This window comes from Calidris pugnax, unplaced genomic scaffold (assembly GCF_001431845.1).
Source record: "Calidris pugnax isolate Ruff unplaced genomic scaffold, ASM143184v1 scaffold111, whole genome shotgun sequence".
Lineage (NCBI taxonomy): Eukaryota > Metazoa > Chordata > Aves > Charadriiformes > Scolopacidae > Calidris > Calidris pugnax.
In genome coordinates, this window is record NW_015090872.1 from 7,875,824 (window position 1) to 7,896,871 (window position 21,048).

General features: G+C 39.4%; 1 protein-coding gene across 3 annotated transcripts in view; it reads right to left on the reverse strand.

Annotated features, from left to right (window-relative positions):
* ATP13A3 (ATPase type 13A3) overlaps positions 1-20,407 on the reverse strand; it is a 59,149-nt gene extending 38,742 nt beyond the window's left edge. For 2 of the 3 annotated variants that reach the window (XM_014945946.1, XM_014945944.1), the window contains exon 1: positions 20,359-20,407. In XM_014945946.1, the coding sequence (XP_014801432.1) occupies positions 20,359-20,396 (38 nt within the window). In that variant the 5' untranslated portion in view covers positions 20,397-20,407. Of the gene's footprint in view, positions 1-12,480; positions 12,489-20,358 lie in introns of those variants that run through there. The other variant, XM_014945945.1, reaches the window with a different exon arrangement.
* Positions 20,408-21,048: the final 641 nt, after the last annotated feature.

Consider the following 21,048-nt stretch of genomic DNA (forward strand, 5'->3'; position numbering starts at 1 on the left):
AAAAAAAGACGTTTTAAAAAAAAAAAAAAAAAAAAAAAAAAAATCAAGGTGAAGCCACCCATTTAACTTCATCTCAGCTGCCCACTGAAGACTAGGATGCCACTATTCAAAATACTTAGTATTAGGTGGCATTAGGATAAAAGCACAACCATTACCAAGTTCTTAGCTATCATTAACTCCCCAAATTTTCACAAATCAAATCACCAGACTTGAAGTCAGGTCCTGTGAAAGCCAGCTCCTGGATCCATGCACTTACATTCAGCAGCAATGCCAACTTCAGAAGGTCCTTCCTCCCAACTCCTGCAATTTATCAACATCATGCCGTCCTCACGTGTTTCACCAAGCTACCACCTCCTTTCCAGTTAAGCCAACAAATGAAACAGGAACTCAACAGAAAAGATTTCTGTTTCTGCTCAAATCTGGGTCTCCTCAGAAGTCTGCTGAATAAGGTCTTAGTGGATGAAACCCACACTCAAAGCAAAGAACTGCATCACAACACAGGGCTCAGTTACAGGTGAAAAACAACTCGGAGCTTTATAAATTGAGTGCTTGATACACTCTGTTCTGTATGGAAGGAAGTTAATTTGATAACAACTGTCTTCTCTGACAGGAACACCAGCTCACACTCCTTGTTTTATTAAGATGAAAATTTTCTATTACTATCCAATACTGAACTATGAATTCCTTTCTTACTCAGGTTAATCTGGAAATTAAGCCAGAAGATGTGCACCACTGATACTTCCTTTTCTGTTACAAAAGTCATGCAAGTTCTAAAACACATTTTTGTTTAAAGTGCCACTTTTATTCACTAAACAGCTTTTTATCCTAGGAAAGATACACATATGAAACCAGATAAAATCTGTCCTAAACCTACACAGGATTGCTAAGAAATCTCCTGAGAACAATCTTTGAATTAATAACCTCAAACAACTTTATGTACACTGTACAAATCACATTTTCAATCAAGAAGTCATGCAGCCAGGAAAAGGTTTGTGTATTTACAGAATTATGCTTCTATTAGAGTTCACAGCTCCATGAGAGAATTATTAATTTATCATACTTGAACTCGTTTGCTCTTAAAAAACAAACATGCATTTCCCCCCTATAGCGCACCGCAACATCAAAACCAGTGCCTGAAGGCAAGACTCCAAACTTGATGAACGTATTTAGCAACAACCCTACTTGATACAGGAAAGCACTAGGCAGCAAAGTAAATGCAAACAGCTTCAAGATCAATAAATCTCAACTGAGATTTCCATATGGCCAACACGTCAGAACAGACACCTCATGGGACACGGCGGCAGCGTAAGAGAAGTGCAATTGCTGTAATTGAGGGCCAATCCACAGCTAGGAAAGCATTCTGAAGAAGCATGAAGGGAAATCTCAGCACTGAGAGCACCAGAGATAATTCCTGTGATTCAATGAGTTCTTTGAACAGCTGGGTAGAATCACACAGGGAATACATGAACAGCATTAGGAGGTTATTTTTGACTCACATCATTAGCTCCATCTGCATTATTTCATACAGACTCATTTACTGAGCCACCTTCAACTAGCACACACATACTCAGTATTTCACATACTGCCTGTAATTTTCCATATTAAACTAAAATTCAAATCTCTAAACTTAGAAAACATTAGAGATCTTTTCTTAGTTGACGGGTCACAAAAATCATTACTATTCAGCAATGAAGAACAGCACTCTTTCTCCAATCTTACCCTTTTGGCACATCATCAGCCCAAGCTCATCATCCAGAGTTCAAACCCGTAACTGCTTTGGGTTTGTTTCTCTGACAGCTGGGGTTGAACACCACCACCATGGGCTCCAAGGGCTGCCTTCTTTGGAGGTGACTGCTGGGGCAGACTGAAGAAATAAGTAGCAGCACCTCATCAATTCAGGAGAGACTTCAGCAATCTGCATTTGATCTTTACTTCCTTCCTTCTGTAACACGGTGGGGAATTAAACATTTCAATATCTTAAATATTTAATTAAATATTTAAATATAAGCTTTGGACTTTTCAGACTACAAGGGAGTATGACATTTTATTAGTGCTTGAATTGAAGTGAGGTTGAAATCCACTCACAAGCAGTAACATGGAGTTAGGAATATTCAAATATAAGGTGCCTCTGACACAAGGACTGCCACTCAGCCTCTCACCAGCACAAGTTCCCTGGAGTGAACAGAGAAGTCCTTTCCCCCTTTAACAAACTGAAAATAGCAACCAAAAACCACTATTTATTCCTTTCAAATATAGTGACCAAAACCAACGGAAACAGTGAAAGTTGCTGTGACTCCACTTATATAATTTTTACTCACTAGCTACTATTGTGTAGCTAAGCATATTCTAGAGTCAGAAAAGGTCTGTAAAAGAAATGCCATTTGCCACCGAGACTAAGAGAATGGAATCACTTGCAACATTTTAGAACAACATAGGTATAAATTTAAATGGTACAGCATTCAGCTTAACAGTATCTGAACTGTAAGTATTTCTAAGAGCATATATTTGAATTACAAACTTAAACAGAAAATCTGCAGCTTTGTTAAAAAAAGCATATCAAAAGTAAGTTAAACTGTATTTGCCATTTGCCTCTGTCCTGAAGAGTATGTAGCTATGAGCAGGACAGCACCTGCAGTTTCAGATTTAAGTGAGTATTACCTTGGAGCTAAAGCAGATCACAAATTGGATCACTGGAGGAATTACAGCAGTGTACAGACCTTAAAGCCACATGCATCCCCCACAGTGAAGAAAATATTGCCCCTTTTCTGAATTACTACACCAATATCTATTTGTTGATCTATCCTGACTAAGCCACACAGATACCAAGCAGTTCTACCAAAATATTTATAGGCAATAAACATTTGTAGCAATGTATAGCATTTATAGCAAGTATAAAAGCTGCAAGTGAACTCACGGCATATTTATTAAGGAAACTGTTGAAAAAGAACTCCAGTAAATCTCAATGAGTACACCTGAACAGTTCTGCAAGCTATGCTTTCAAACGACTACTAGCTTATCTGAAGTCAGTTTTCTAATAGTTGGCATAATTAACAAACTCCTTCAGTGCAAACTTTAAGTTTGATTTGGGGAGTGGGAAGCAAAGAGATCTTCCCCTCAGTTCTCCTCAACACTTGTCCCAAGTCCATAATCCTTAAAAATTAATTCTGCTTTAGCATGCATACCTCATTGCCATGAGTTTATTCTTCTAGTTTTCAAGTTTAACTAGAAGTTTCATCATTTCAAGAGAAAAATTCCTAGGTCTGGAAAGACTAGAGCTACAGAAGAAGAAAGTTTTGAGATTTCCCGCAATGACTGGGTAATTTAAACACCGAGTTTCTCAGGTGAAAATGTAATTTTGACAGCTCAACTATGCTGTAAAATCAACATATGGATACACATAAAAAAAAATATCAAAAGTTGCTACATATGCTTATGCTCTGTAATCATTTGTCTGCTTAAAACACACAAGTAAATAAACTTACAAACTCATATCTTAAACATTACCTAGTTTATTCTCTTCAGATATTTGTAAAAGCCCTGAGATAACTGAAAGAGTTTCTCTTACCAGCAAGCAGTCCAGCAGCTGTCCTCTGCACTTGCTTTTGTTACCATGAGGTAGCGAGGCAGTTCTTAATAACTGAGACCCTATCTACAAGGGAAGTCCTGACAAATGAACTATTTTGTCTAAAATCTAAAAAAAGTCTCCAAGGGCTTTTCAAACTGTTATCAAAAGATTAACATATCAAAGAAAATTTGGCACTGCTTGGAAGGAATGCTGCTTTTTTTTTTTTTTCCCTCTTCCCTCCAGTGTGGCGGAACAATGCAGGCCTGTGCCGGGCTCCAGCTCCTGCTATTCCAGCCCCAAGCGCCTCTCCGGGAGCCTGCAGACGGCTTCGGGGCTGTGCACAGCTCCTGGCACCATCTGCCCAGCCAAAACCAGATGTGCTGCCGGGCAAAGCCTTCCCCGGACTGACAGCTGGTGGAGTGAAGACAGCAACGCTCCTTTCGAGGAGGGAATGGATGAGAAACGTGGCTGTTCATACACACATTTCTCACTCTCAGCATTTTACAGTTCATCAGAGGATAATGAAGCAATCACATACAGCAAATTAGACAACTTCTAGAGATCAAGTGCTACAGAGCTAAAAAAGGGAACTCGATCACCATCTGAACACTGCAGAAACAAGTTACTTTTCTGTACAAGACGGGAATCATCCAGTACTGCTTCGGTAAGCACACGCAGGGCAAAGGAAAAGACCAAGCGAGGCAGGCAGGGAGAGCAGGAGACACGCACAAGAGGGGCCAAATTTACAACCCACCCATGTGCAAAGATTAACGCAAGCCTATTCCTACATAATCACTCTCATTAAATAAGCCAAGCACTGTAACCTTCTACAGGAAGAGAATTAAGACCAAGAAAACCAACTGACCTGTCTAGAAAAAGATCATGGTATAGATCAAATGTGAATCAAACTCCTGAAATCTGATCGAGTGTCTTACTAAGTGACCGTCTGGCTCTCCTGAGTACCGTGGTATCTTTAAGGGTATAAATGGCATTATGGTATCTTTAAGGGCTGCTGAAAGACTAAAAATCCTTTTCCAGAACTTATTTACAACAAATATATCCTCCATTAAGAGACACTCTACAGCTCTGGAGTTAAAATTAAGTTTCTAAATAGGTTGATGTCATTACAAGTCTTTCAGGTTTCTGAATTAGAAAATACCTTGAACAGTTATTCTTAACTGCAGAGAGTGCCTGCTGCATAGCAGACAGATGTCGTCTTCACCTGCACCCTGACTAGCTGTCAAAACACAGAAAAACCATGTTTTGTTTCGAAACTAGAAAGCCAAACATTATTTCAGTCAGTCAGAAATTAAATATTTCTGCACTTTAGAGTGTGGAATCCTTTACCACAAGAAGAAATCAACCTCACAAGGTAACAGACCTTACAAAGACCCTGTTTACCACCTGGGCTTATTCTTGTTCCAGTAACACACAATTCCCACACACTTCTCTTTTTTTTTTTCCATGCATTATGGTTAAAGTTTTCGGTATTCGTCGAATGGACCTAGAGGAGGTACGCAAGTTTTACTTGCTTGCTTACTTTACATATACAAAACATCAACTAATGCTTAGTCTCTGCCACACTGGCAGTTATGAAATTAAAAATTGAAGTAGTACTCAAACTAGATGAGCAGTAACTGGCCAGGAAGAGATATGAATGTATCTTCTGGGAATATACTCAATTTCAAAATACATCCAGTGTCTTACAAAAGATGAATACACAGCCTGGGCTACAGCTGACCAGCAGCAGAAGAGAATGGCAGTTAATTTTACAAAGCAACTGACAGAAGAGATGAGGACTCTCTTGCCCTGCCAGAGGAGCCAGCTTTCCACACCTTCTACAAGGGCTGTGTCAGGTGCTGCACGGGAGCACTTGACGCATCCAAGGAGATGGTGCTTTGGAAGACAGTTCTGGGCTCGTACCTCAGACCTAATTGCAAAAAGTTGCTCAAAATATTAAACGTATTTCCAAATTTGAATGTTATACTATATCCACATGCCTATAAAACAAAGTACCTCTTATGTAACTATCAGCAGTAAAAAACAATGAAAATGCTTCTTCTAAATTATTCCAGAAAGATTAGAATTTTTTCAGCAGAAAAAAAAAAGAACAAAAATCTGTTCTTCACCCAAGATCTCCTTTGCCATCCTGTGAATGAGACCTCCTTGTCTACACGACACTTGGCAGCACTGACCATGCAAAGTTGCATTCAATACATCCCTTTCAACGTGTACATAATATTAACCTGATGTCAGAATTACCAGCAGCCAAGGAAAGAAGTTCTAGGTATAGCTTAAGCAACTGCACTCTAGAAAAAGCACACTTTTAAATTGAGCTATAAAAATAGAAGGAAAAGTCTTATCAGCTATTACTACTTGAGCTTGCAGCTCCTGCCCATGCCAACTGGCAATGAGTTCCTCATACAATACCTGAAAAGCTGAATCTAAAAACTGACTTCATTTAAAATGTGCTGTACCAATAAATAAATGGACAAGGACACAAGGGTAAGATGTAAGGATTAGAAAAAAAAACAAAAAAGATTTAGGAGCACATTCTTCTCAATCTGTATCAAGTAACACGCTGCACATGTCAAAAATCAATCACCAAAAAAATAGCAACCTTGAACAGAACATTTCAAGCTGTTAAGAGCTGAAACCAAAGCTTCTGCCCACAGTGTCTTGGACATAAGTCCCATATTTACTTTCCAGTTCTTCTCCTTTATGTAACAAATCCTATTTTAGCATCTATAGAAATAATGTGCTATTTCCCAAAATTTCTGCACTGGCTACTTTTGAAACAGAGTGGCAGAACCTGCAGCCACTCAAAATGAAAAAATGACCATTTTTAAATAGAATTGCAATTAAAAAAGCTAGGAGTATATTTAAAGGCTATAAGAACACTCTGCTAAAATCCACATTATGACATCTTGTCTCCAAACAGTCTGTTATCAGGACTCAGCACCCCTCATTCATTAGTCTCAGTACCTCCTCAAAGGAAAGGGTTTCCAAAGTTTCTTTTTATAGATTCTCACAGTCTTCAAGGAGCTTCTGTACACAGGTGTGCCTGAACTCGGCATTTTTGCTTCTCTGATGTGGACCACTGCTGCAGTGACAACTTCCACTTAAGTTGTCTTCCATCTAGGACCATTAAGTCCACTTCCATCTAGGACCAGAGCCATGGTTTGTGGCAGATGGGATTACACTACACCCTGGACTCAAGGGATCCGTACATCCAAGCTGCAGCACCACACCAGAGACCTCTCACATCACCTGGCACCAGTCTTTGCCTGCCCCCAAAACACAAAAGCCTTCTCACTGAAATACCACTTCAAAACTGAAACAGATCACCTGATACACAACTTAGCCAAAAATCTGGGGATATCACATTTTTGTGAGCATTAAAAAAAACAAGGTTACCACGTTTTACTTCAACGTACACTAGGATGAGCTTACGCGTGTAATTCAAATTTATCTGTACAGCTTTCAGTATTATTTTGAAATATTGATATTTTTACAAATTTGTCATCCACATTACAAACACAAAAGACAACTCTCCTTGAGAGGCACCCTCAAACTGAGAAACGCACCTTAGATGAATGGAAGCCAACGCAATTTACAGTTCTCCAGTAGCTTGTGGCCAAACCCTTAAATACAAAGTTACCCAAACCTTTATTGTATATTATGTGGATAAGACATACAAGCTAAAAGAACTATGGAAGATCAAAAATTCTCCAGCCACATTTTGAAAGGAGTTAAGGTTATAATTTGTACTACAAACAAAGCTTAACACTTTAGTCAACTCACCAAGCTCTAACAATAAGAATGACATAATAGTTTAATGAATACATGGAAATTTTACAAGTACACGAGCTAAATTTTAACAAAGCCCTCCACTCAATACCTATTTTATCACTTCCCATCTTAGGCTTTCTGTTATAATACAAGCTTTTGTTTCTGTGTTTAGGCTTAAGGAAGACCATTGTATCCAACAATCACCAAACCAAAATTGTATTTACATTTGTAGAGTGTATTCTTTGTAAAGTATATTTTTTGCAGGCTGTAATAGCAATTGCAATGTTTATAGTAGAAAACATGCTACATTAGGGAAAGATAATTCTACATTTAACAATAAACTCAGTATCACAATTCATCATGATAACAAAATACTATAGTCAATACTATACTCAAAACTTACTTTCTGACTGGTCTTTAGATGATTATTTTCAGACCACTTAAAAATTTGTTATTAATGTAACTGCACATACACAAGTTGCAAGACATGTTAGAAGAGAATTCAGGAAAGCAGTCTGTCATATCAAGGACAACTAGTCAATCAAGCACTTCAGCACCTCACCTTCCCAGAATCTCATTTATCTTACTTCAAGCAGCAGCTATTTACATTAATGAAGATTTTCAACTGATAAATCAAGCACCAAAAGTCAAAATTGCCCAAAGCTCGTTCCCTCTCTCTCAGCCACACAGTTGTTCCTTGTTTCCTTTTTAGTTTTCTGGATCTCCTACCTCACTGCCATGAGGGAAAGAAGACCTGTCCCACAGTAAGGGAATCCAATAAAGTATACATTCATTTTAGATGCTTATTGTTTCTTTCCTCTCTTGGAAGAGTATACCAGACATTTGGGTTAGAATTCACAGACTTTGACAACAGGGACAATGAAATGTTTTATTTATTCTTGGAAGAGAAAGCTAAACTGTTTCAAGTACCTTGGGTAAGGCACAGCGCCATTACACCCAGCGTGAATTTTCAATAGCTGAGCACCAAAGCTGCTTCCAAGAAGACGTTCCTTTCTCACATGGGGTATAGAACTTTACTCAGTCCTTCTATTTGATTAAATAACCAGGACTATTACGGTTAGATAATGGAGATGGCAAAGATGCCCCATACCAGCACCAAGAGAACCGCAAGTACTCTAGGGGAGAACTGGGAGTCTGAAGACCCAGATCCAGCAACAATGGGTCCTTTCAAGGAAGCATTTCCCCTCAGGGGCTGTGCCAAGAGCCCAACCTTTCCTGTGTGGCTGCAGCCTTATTGTGTGATGTAGAGTATCTGCTTCCTGGGATATATTTGCTTTTGTAGTATGGATGCTCAGTGAAAGGAGGCAATGACTTTTTTTCCTCTTCCTCTAAATTCTTGGAAAATATTTTTGAGGTTAACACAAGAACATTTGAATCTAATTTCTGTTCACCTACAAGGAGATCATCAGCACAACCAGACTAATCACAAGAGATGAGCTTTCCTCTAAAGTTTAGACATTGAACTTTTGTTTCCTCAAAAGCACATATAGCTGGCATACAGCTATGACTAGAGAGAACCAGTCATACTCATCATAAGCAAGCAATCTGCTTAAGCATCTTTCTTTTTTTTCTCATTGTAAGTATGACTTAGGACCTTTCGTTGCTTTAAGCCCAGCATTCTGAGACAAAGCAGCGGTATTTATTCACGCTTTTCTGAAGTTGTGATGAAGAAAGAACTTAAAGATTCTTAAAGTTCAACTATGACTGCTAAATGCACACACATCAAGTATCTTCCAGATTAACAGAAATAGCACCAAATTTTACTCACTTCTAAAAATCTGCTCTGTAAGAAGGTCTATACATGCAAGTAGACTCAGCACTTAAACCTGGGGTTTCTAATGTTTACTGAAAGTATAATTTTTTTAAGCAATCATAATAAATTGATACAAAGCCTTAAGTATGTGGCACATTCGCTTCACTGAGATCAGAAACACTTCAAGGAAAGAGCTCTTCTTGTGTGCAATCTCCCCATCAATCAATAGTAATGCTATGCACGGCAGAAATTGTTAAAACTCTAAATACCATATAACACCACTAAAAATTGAAATTAAGAGGTTGTATCAAAGAATTAAGCACAATTCAAGATGTCAAGCAGGACAATTTATTTGCCTTGATCAAATTCTGTTAACTGAAGTAAGTAACAAAAGTCTGCAAACAAGTTCCAGAGATGAGACTGTTGTAGAAGGAGATTTTCTTAAGCACAGGAATTTATACAACCTGACAGCTTAGCCCCTGAAAAGGATTCATTTACTCTCACAACTACCATATGAGGCAAGATGAGAAAACCAAGGGAAAATTTCCACTTTCCATGGCCATGAACAGAAGTTTGACAAAGCCAAAAAGAGAACAGACGTTCAGGATGGTAGCATTTAACTCAATGCCTCCACGCCTGTAATGTAAACCTTGGCCCCCATCCATCTAGCTACTATGTCCCAATCATTCAGAACAGGCCTACAAACCCAGAAGAGCTTCAGTAATTTAGTAAACAGTTATCCCTCAGAGAAGGACTTCTACAGTCCATGAAATTAAATGAACTCGCAGCAGCCTGCTACAATACATTTCATCATCTCCTGAAATAGCTCAGCCCAAATGATACCTCACAGCACTTGTGTAGCTCTTGGGAGTGATTTGCACAGCATCAGCAGTGGAAGACAACTTCAGCAGAACAGCAATAGACTCTGCAAAAATCTGACATGTGATCTCCCTTCGACTGCTGCAATCTTCTCAGCGCTGATGGGTCAGGAAAGGTCTTCAGGCTTGCTTCTTCCAGCAAGCATTAGCTTTTGGCTATCACTGCATTTATAGTTATCCTGTAAATTTGCCTAGAAGGAGAAATTCTCCTTTACCATATCATGTCTAGCGCAATGCGTACAACATGAGCTACCATTTTTAGAATTAGTTTTTTCTTTCCTAGCCTATAAACTTTTTTTATGGTGGTAGTAAGAGATGTAACTGCAGTGACTGCATCTGCCTTCTTTGCTGTTGAGAGGAAAGTTGGTTTTCTTAAAACCAAGACTGGCATGTCGTTAAGTAAGTACATTAAACATATCAAGGAGCACTCTTTCCTCAAGTCTTGACCTCAATAACTGGTATACCACCACTGTCTAGCCCAATATTCAGAAATAGCCTCTTCTTAGATACCTTTGGTCCAGATGCTCTGGTCAGATTTCCACATCAGCTTTGTTTTTTCTTAAATGTTAGGTGAAAACAGAGGTCAGCTTTCTAAAGCACCGTTAAGGACTGCCATCATCCTCCACATACATTAAATGCATTAAGTAGCTTTTACACTATACCCTTTGAATGAAAGTGATTGAAGAAGAGAAAGCCTGGCTGAAGGCTAATAGAGCTACAGAAAAACAGTCCCCAAAAAGGTCAGATCAAATATAAATTTAGCCCAGCATCCTGATGAGCAGCAGTCAAGGAGACATCATGAGTAGAGTTGTATAATACTTCCCAGCAGACTCTCTCTGACCCCAGTGACTTGCAGTTCAAAGGTTTTGTTATTTAACACTATTTAACTCACAGTGGATTTCTATTATTATTATTATTATTATTTTGGGGGACATTTTAAGCTTGCCAACATCCTGCAAAGAATTCCAGAGTTCCTGGGGAAGGACTTTCTTCCCCCCCTTATCTTCACCCTCCATCTACTAGTTTCAGCTGAAGCCTCTCAATTCTTCTACTTGAAGGGGCAGTGAAGTCCTGCTTTATTTACTCCCTCCCACTCACATGTGATTCTTTTATAAACCGTTTTATCCCCCACCCTTCAGTCCCCTGCTGGCCATGCAGAAATGACCAACAGCATCCCTTACAGAGGTCATTTTATACCTCTTATCCTTGTCAGCACTTCTCAGTTCTGGTATGTATCTTTCTTACTACGTCTCGTCCCCCATAAGAATTTCCACATGGCCAGTAACACAGTAATGCTACAAATAAATTAGAAAATAGTACACTACACAAATAGCTAATTAAGATCAGTTAAAAACCATTTTTCAAGAGCAGAAGTCTCTGTTTTCTCTCATACATACTCAGTCTTTACAGGCAAGTGGAAGAGAAATCACATGTTCCTAGAAGCACCTGCTGGTTACATTAAGTGCTGATGTTTGAAAAAAAAAATAACCTGTGGAATAGAAGCATTAAATACCATTACATATATTACATGTGGACCTGGTTCCGGGCAACTGGCTCCAGGTGGCACTGCTTGAGCAGGGGTATGGACAAGATGACCTCCAGAGGGCTCTCCCAACCTCAACCATCCTGCGAGGCTGCGATTCCACTCGCCATACACCAGGTACATTTTCATGAACAAACATTCAAACAATGGTGGCTTGCAAGATGAGAGATTTAAAACAAACATTTTAATGGCTTTTCATAAGTCATCAAAGAATTAAACTGGCAATTACATAGGCAGTGAATTCCTCATCGTCAAGTCCCAGATCCCTGAAACATTTGTAGAAAACAAAAAGCTCGCACCAGGACTATTCATCCCCACATGCCATTTCTGAGGAGCATGAATCTTTCTGGATTTCTGGTTTACAGGATGAAGCTAACTCTTCTATTCCAGATGGTACTTCAGCATCCAAATCCCCAGCCTGTCTTACACTTCAAACCCCACAGTAAAGGGATTAAGGGTAGAACACAGAATATATCTGAAAACATTTACAAACACAAAGCAAGCGGTAGCTTTTTAACCTGGCTTTCTACACAAAGAATGTTCACAATTCACATTAAAGTAACCACAGGACAGCTCTGTCAAAATTGACACCTAACCCTGAAGCTTCAATGGGATCGTAAGACTTATGAATAAACAGAAACCCTCACAGAGGCTCTGCAAAGTCCTCAAATTTGTATGCTCCTTACAGAAACCACAGCAGAGTAGCCCAATTCCAGACACAGAAGGCTTTATCCCAGACACCTAGCAAACCAGTGTGATTAATACAGTTAGAAATCCACACGTGCAACTTACTGACAGACATTAACTTAACTCCCGTCTTACCTGCAAACATACCAACCACCTTGCAGAGTTATTAAAAATGCTTTGTTTATCAAGGTAGAACAAAAGAACTAAGGAAATACCCAACTTAAACACTGTCGTAACTCACTGTATGAATATGCACTTCGGTTTCTCCTTGGCTACAGCACTCCAGAAAGGAAATTCACAAGCAATGACTTTATCTGAATGAAAGCAAAACAATCAAAAAAGTTTTGAAAAAGACTAAAGGTCTGAGCATTACCTTATTTCTATGGAACATTAAGAAGGAAATCAGCCACAAATTACTGTATTTTTACTAACTTTCAAGATGATGTTACAGCTCTCAAGCCCATTTTCATTGCTGTTTTTAATAGATACACCACACTTTCAAAATTAAGAAATATTAACTTAGTGAAAATCAAAACTAGCATCCAAGGAATAAGGATATTCCCTGATTGAGGAAAGCATAGATATAAAACACACACTTCAGGAATCTAGCAAAGATAAGATGGGAGGATACAGTGAAACACTAAGCAGATGATTCACCACAAAATAGTGCCCCATGAACTCAGCTGCCCAGGTATAATTCAATGTCCACAATATCAAAAATTAGTCTCCAAGGAAAATGAGCTTTACAGAAGGTGAAACTACTCCAATTTAGCAATAAGTCAACAGAAAGTATCTTCTCAGGGTACACATCAAAATATTCACAACTTAATACAGCTTCTGTTGATAGTGGCTAATCAACCAGCACAATTACTGTCTGACTATAGCCTACATAAGTTCTCTTACCGCACACCTACCAAAGTTACATATAACAAGTATTACTTGACTTCAGCTGGACCGTAACGGCATTTAATATTCTATAGCTTCCCAGACATTTATGCTATAGGAGGATAACAGCAAGCAGAAGAAGTGGAGGCACTCTACGTCTGTTCCACATGCAAGATGCAGACTAGGCAAATCCAAATTACTTGCACTGGAACATGAGCAAAACACTCCTATGATCCATTCCACCAATGCAAGACACGCAGACCAGCAATGTTGAGCAAAGAGACAGCAGCAATTAAACACACCGGATAATCACCACTGAAAGGAACATAGGGTAAGAACTGGTGTTACAAATACTACTAGCAAACCAGTACCAGCTTGAGGCACAAAAAAATCCTTCATAACGCATGCTCAGGATGCAACTATGCCAAGAGTCCCACTACTGACCAAAGCTGTCCCTCTGGGGAAGGAGTGTTGCTGGATAAAGGAAAGGGTGGCAGAGGAAACAGTGCTATGAGGGTACCTGCATTTGTGTGCTATGGAGTAAGGACACAATCAAGCTGACAAGACTCAATGTGCTCTCCCCCTACAAAAGGCATACAGTTTGTGTGGTGAACCATTTTTGCCTGTTTATTACTATGGTAAAGCTATTTCTGCTAGAAAAAGACATGGTCATAAGAAAATGCAATTAATATTTCAAACAAACAAAAAATATGTAGATGAGCTAACGAAACTCAGGAAGTCAGGAGCACAAGTACACTTTCAACCTGAGATGGCACAACAGGGTTTTTCCAAGTGCTTCTGTTCACTCGACACATTACATCTGCTCCAGACATCTGCCCTGCACCACAGGCTGATCTCACCCAAGCACTAGATAACCATCACAGCAGTACAATTGTACAGAATGACAAATAGGCAGAAACCATGTTTCATCCATACACTGTTGGCATTTAAAGTCTGGCTGTCCAAACTGGAGTCAATACCATTACTCCTTTTCACACCACAGGTCTTCAGTATTGCCAGTATCAAGGCTCAGTAGATTGGCTCTAGCAATAAAGCATGGCTAAGATGCTAATGTCAAGACCCTCTCTTGAAACAATACTTAACTTTTTTTTGGTCCTCGCCAAATGGACCAACTGAAGATAGGGTTAATCCAAAGAATGCACTCTGCAAGACTGCACATTTGACAGCCCTTTTATGTTCCTGTTTGAATTACCACTTGGTCTGAAAAGAACTTTTTGCTGGCTTGTCAGATCTGGAGTACTGCTATAGCGACAGAAGCACTGGTTTTAGACAGCAGCACCCTCAGCCAAAGACTGCTCAAGCCAATGGAGCAACCCTTTGAATTCACTGGGCTTTGGATCAAGCCTTCACAACTTAGCGCCAATCGCCAATATGTTAAGATTCCTCTACTCCTCTAAAATAAAAAAAGTTCCTCTGTTTGAGAGAGAGATAAGAAAAACCAGCCTTCTGCTCAGAGAAAAAAAAAAAAAATCCTTCAACAGTAAAAGGACTTTTCAGGAAATTCATCTATACTCAAAAGTTGCACAGTTCAATAAACACTATTATGGGGTGAAGGTAAATTCAGGCAGGTAATGCAGCACAACTGCCAACGCATCGTATAATCTCCATATTGGAGGTCAACTCTTATCTACATCACTGAACTTTCAACTCCTGATATCTACTACTGCATTAAACGTGTCCTCCTGAAGATAAGCTCTTGCTATTGTTGACGTTAAATGCTGTGGCAGATCTGAAGGCCAGAGTTCACAAGGGTTACTGTGCTTTTCTTCATTGATTTGGAGATACGGAATGACAGCAAAATGCACAGGATTAATTCAAATGTTTCCACACATTCCAGTTACCTTACAAACCAATCACTGAAATAGAAGGAATGGTTGGATCCTTCATTTTATCATGCAGTCTACTGCAGGAAAACAAAGCAATTATAAGAGTGCATGAAAATAATGATACATAAAATAGCAGAGCTATACTCGCAGTTGGACTTGCCACTTTGACATCTGTCCGTCCTCACACTCCCTGTACTCATGAATATACCCAAGCCTGTGTCCTTCAAAAAGATCTTCAAAGCCAAAGGTGGACCTTTCTAAGTATGGATCAGAAGCATTAGGATTACCAATTGAGTCTAAAGAAGTAATCTGAAGCTACTAAGACTACTGAAACAGTAGTTTCCTCCATGCTCAGCTGCACTGAAGTTAGACACACAGCCCTTGCCATGCTGTAGTACCTCCACTACGGAGGTTTAGAACTTCCCCACAGCACAATAAAAGTTGTTCCACCTGCAAGAGGCAACATCCCAGAGAAGAATAACATCCAAAACACTGTATGTTTCTAAAGTGATAGAAGCACCACAACCCAGTGATTCGAACCTGTGCAAGGTCTAAACTCACATGATATGACCACACAAAGAACAAAAAGAATCCTCACTATTGCCTCCTCCTTGGCTCAAACTTGACACAACCTAGAATTAGAATCCTATAAAATGGAATGAAGGGGACATCAATGCAGAATCCAGCCTATTCCCCAACCTAAACCAACTATTCTTGTCTTTCTCAATACAAGAATTTGTTCTTAATAGCCACTAATAAAGGACTTCTTAAAGTGCCATTTTTCCTTGGAGAAAGTTAAAAGCTTAATTGGTGTTTTCCTTAATGAAACTTAATCCCATCTCAACCTGCCCATCACGGTCACTGAAAATAGCATTTCTTTCTTAAAAGTCTTTTAAATATTTGAAATGTCTTACATTCCCTTTAACCTCCTCATCTCTTGCCAAAATAACTCGGATTTTCTTCCATCTTTACGAAGTTGTTTCCTCAAACTCTGATCATTTGCATTTCTCTCCTCTGAACTCCTTCCAAGTGGTCCAAATTCTTCTCGAATTTTGGCACCCAAACCAGATGCTGTCTGCACATTGAAAGTATACCGACAGCAGATAAAGCCGATGGATTTAAACTTTACATCTCACAGACAATGCTCCCGTTTAAACATCCCAGTAAGATATTTGCCTTTTCTGCAAACAGCATGACACTGACTCATGTTCAGCTTGTGATCCAGTACACCCCCAGGTCCTTTTTCTAGTACCTAACCAGTTATTCCTCACCCTGCATTCACACAGCTGATAATTCCTGCCTAAGTGCAGCACTCTGCATCTGTCCCTACTGAATGTCAATTTACTTTTCAGGTCATTCTGAACTCTCATAATGTCCTCCAACATATAGTCCCTGAGAATTTAATAAGCACATTTAATCACCCTGTTGACTGATGCTTTCATTAAAGGCAACCATACCCAGAACAGAACCCTTCAACATAACCTTTCATTTCAACACCGAATCATTAATTACTGTTGCCTGAATAGGATCATCTACCCAATTTTGCACGTTTCCTAGACTACTTTCCCCAGATCATGTCTCCATCTACTTAGGAGGCCATTAAAACACAGAAAACCTTATTAAATAAATAAATCAATCAATCAGGAGACAAGACCTCCACTGCTCCTGGAATAGGCACAAAGCATTCTGCTCTGCAGTAAAAAGGTCGCAATTTGGACACAATTAGTTTTCCCACAAATAAGTTCATGCTGTTATTCTTCTCGTAGTTATCTTCCAAGCACTTGAAAATAGAATGTTTGCTTATTAATCTCAACTGATGGAAAAAACTGAGATAAAGTGACCTGTCAGGCTTCAACTCCTCTTCTTCAGCTCTCTTCCATTATAACTCTCTAAAAACTCATCCTTTGCCAGTCTTCTAGTACTTCTGAGTATTTCTAGATAATAATTTGGCTGTTTTGAGAATAGCACAGTGAAGCTTGTCAGGGCCAGCTGACACATGAACATCTAGTGGAAGTACACTCTAATGTAAAATACTATCTTATCACAAGTATTAATAACATTAAGCACTTGCACAACACCATGTTAGAGAAGGCAAGCAAAATCGACACTGAGCATTTTAAATCTTCTGCAGATATGTATGTTCTTCACTGAATCAAGTCAGACATTTCCCAATCTCCTCCCTGCTATTAACCTATTTCTACAGGAACCTTGCAAGTTGCAATTCCATTTGCACTTTGGCCTTTCCAATACCTGCTTCCACTATTCTTTTATACATGTTCATCATAATGTGACTTTTAAGCTCTACATATTTTTTCCCTGCATCCAAAGTCAGCAAAAACTTGCAATACAAGTTGGACTTACTACTTTATCTATTTCTCAAAACCTCCCCATTTTGCTGTTCTATCCTATGTTGTCCTATCCTTTATAAGGATCACAAGCTCTGATTTCATAACCATTGCCATTTATCACCTTTCATTTTGACAACCTCTAGCTGGAATAAAATCTAAAGGAGTTGCCATTTTTGTTACTGCATGTACCCTCTAAACTGAAAATGTCACCACCACATAACTTTGATAAAGGTCAAAAAAGAAAGAGTTGGGCATTTTGATTTTGAAGGATGGGTCTTTTGGTCTTAAATACCACATAAAATCTCAATCCAACTAAAGAAGTAATGGACTTGCCACTATTTCCAGTACCTGGTCCTCTTCCAAAGAGCTGCTTCGAAATGAACAATGCAATGCCACAATTCTAATAAACTTGAACGACAAAAAAAAGAGCTAAATTCTTTCAAAGGGAAAAACCAGAACGAATGCAAAATGCAGCTAATTCTGGTAGGACTGACAGGATTACAAACACAACTGACATTGCACTACTTCAGGGCACACAACTAGACTCCATGGCCATGGAGACCCCTTCCCGATCCCAGCCCATGCACAGAGCTCCAGGCACATGGTGCTGAAGTTACACATTTTAGAAAAGGAGCCGCAACATACAGCACTTAGATTCTTGTGCAGACCACATCCTTAACTCCTGAACAGTAACTGTGAACTATCTATCCTTTTTTTTATTTAAGTCTGCCTTTCAGCTACCAAATATTAAATTTTATTTCAATTGGGAATAAAGGTGTCAGACTTGAGGTTACAATACAACTACAGTTTACTACAAACTGAACTTTTGTTCTCTGCTAAGCAGATTATTTAATAAAGGAAGTTGCTTTTTTTATGAATGAAAACTATTTTTAGCTCATTGTGTAACAGTGAAAGGGACACATTTTAGCATTACTGTTATTTATTTTTAATGTCTAATTGGGAAATGAGGATTTTTGAACTAGGATTTGTTTTGTATGAACTCTCTCATGCCAAACATAACCAGATCCAAGCAATAATCAGAATGGTGGGATTTTTTTCACCGCTGAAAGAACACGAAATCTACTACTTTGCACAATACCATGCATACTGACCCAAAGCAGATGTAGCCATACTGGATGCCATACTGTGGAGACCAGTAAGCCCTGCCCAAAAAAGCATACACTTACATACACACTCAGTTCTCCAATGCAAGTCGTTAAGCTATTCAAAAAGTGAGTCTAAATGTACACTGAAGAAGCATACATTTTCACATTACGCTGATACTGGTTGAGCATTAAGAAAACATAACCTAAGGAAATTTCCAAAACCCACAGTTTTAGAATAATTAACTAAAGGACTTGGTTTCACAAAATATTAAAGGAACGCAACCTCTTCCCTCCATGACAGCTACCATCAAGTTCCACCTGGTCCCACTCAACTCAAGACATTTTTCACACCAGAAGCAGTAATTCCTACAACAGACCTTGGACAAGCTAAATCAGAGTAATCCACTGTTGGTATTTTACAGAAGTAAAGCAAACAGTATCTGAAGGTTTCCAGAAAAAGGAACAAAGGTATAATGGTTAAGATCCTTGATGGAAACCTAGCCTTTCCATGTCAGCCCCCAGTTCTAGTACAGATTTCTTCTACGACCTGGGCAACCCACTTGGACTTGGCTTTAACAATAAAAATTCTCCCAAGGAATAAACACAGTTTGTCTCCATACTACTGAAAATCTGCATGTTGTTGACCGATTTATACCCCACACAGAAGACAGTGAGAATACTATCTCCTCAAAGCAAACAAAAAAAATTAATCCATAGGCTCCAGGTCAACACAGCTTTTCTTAATTATTATTTCTTTTTAAAAATAATTTATTAGGACCACAGCAAAACAGATTGTCTGATGCACCATGCCTGTCACATGGCACACGAGCAGAAGAGGACTGAATCACAAAGTTTCTCAATCATACTCAGCCATCATGATGCAACTTCCCTCCCTGCTAGGCAGCCCCCACACTCCCCTGCCAGGAATCACATGCTGCCTGAGCAGGCAGCTAGGACCTTCCATCCCTCTCTTTTCAGGTTAGGGATGAATTAGTGCCCACCCGAGCCATCACGCCCTTCCTAGAGGACAAAGAGATGAATAAAAAAAATTAATAATAATCTAGGAACAGACACTTGATTCTAGAAGACAACTAACAAAAAAATTAAGGGGTGAGAGCATACTGGGCCAGAAGTCTAAACAGCACCACTGGAGGAGACCAGAAGGAGCACCTAGAACAGCTCATGGAGATGTTGAGGAAGGCAGCAGCCTGGATACAAAGTCTGCAGAACTGCTCAGACTCCTTTCACTGCTTCCTCCTCCTTGTGGCACAGTCAGTCAGCTTGACCAAAACCAGAGTTAACAAGACCGTTCTTATCCATTTTCTGAAACACTTTAAAAGCTGAGTACTTAGGAGCACATCAGTCTTTCCTAGCTGACCTAGGCGCTCGCACTGGAACGTTCCATCCTGCCAGAAGGCAGTGTCCTTCCTTGCAGGGGACTACACCAACAATATACATCAGTTTTAGTTCACCAAGCCACTGTATCAATACACTTCTTAGACGTCAGGAGAGTTAAGTCAATTTCCAAGTCAATTACACAGTTTAAAGTTTACACAGTACATCTTCTTTAAACTTCCTAAAGTTGTATTTGTGATTAGCCATTAAGAAAAAGTAGCTAACAAAACTAGCAGTATGGGGCTCCTACTGTCATGCTACCTACTAAGACAAACATTTCCTCAGTGCAAATGCAGTCAAGATCTATTGCTGTCACCAATGACACTGCTACATGGACATTAAGTTTATGAGGGCCTGACTCATACCATAGAGTATATTTAAATGATGCCAACAAAAGCTGTTTCTCCACAGGTTCAAGAACATCAGTATTCTACAGGAGATAATAATGTTGTACAAAAGCCAGTTTTACTTTAATAAAAGGTAAAAGAAGCCATTCGTTCAGATATGATGAAAGTGATGGCAGAAGAATATAGCTAACCTGTCTGAAGAGCCAGTGTGTGGACAAATCTCATACATACAACGGCTGAGTCACCTACAATAAAAAAAAATACAGTCAGAGGAATGAATAGGCTAAATGAAACTTGAGCTTAATTGCCCTAGCTAAGAAGCCACCATACAGTTCTAGTGAGTGCATACAGCAAAGAAAACACGTTAATGAGTTCTAAAACTGGAACTAAATTCTCAGCAAGCTCAGATGAAGAGGAAGCAGTCAGTGTGGAGAGACAACTATCAGTGCTCATGTTAGAACAGTTTGGAGTTAACCATCTCCCATCACTGGAGGCTACACTATCTCAGCTGAGGGAGACAACAGCTTCTTGCAGGGCTTCAAAAGGCTCCTCCAACCACAGCACCTGCAGGGACACACAGACCCCGGCCTGCAAGCTGGAGCAGTAGTGGCAGGAGCGAGCTTTTAGAAACAACACTGTAGAGACTGAAGCTCTTCCTCTTTACCCTAAGTGTCAATAAAACAATTCTGTTACAATTCTCAGTGCTTAATTCACTTAGTTGTAGCTTATCCCTGAGCAAACACAAACCAGTCCCTCTTTGGGAGGAACGGAGCAGTGGCGGGGGGGGGACCGCTGATAGAAGAGGGCTCTATAACCTTTGTCAGCAGCAGCACAACACACTGACTCATCTGCTGAAAAATGGATGAGCGGCAGCCAGCCCC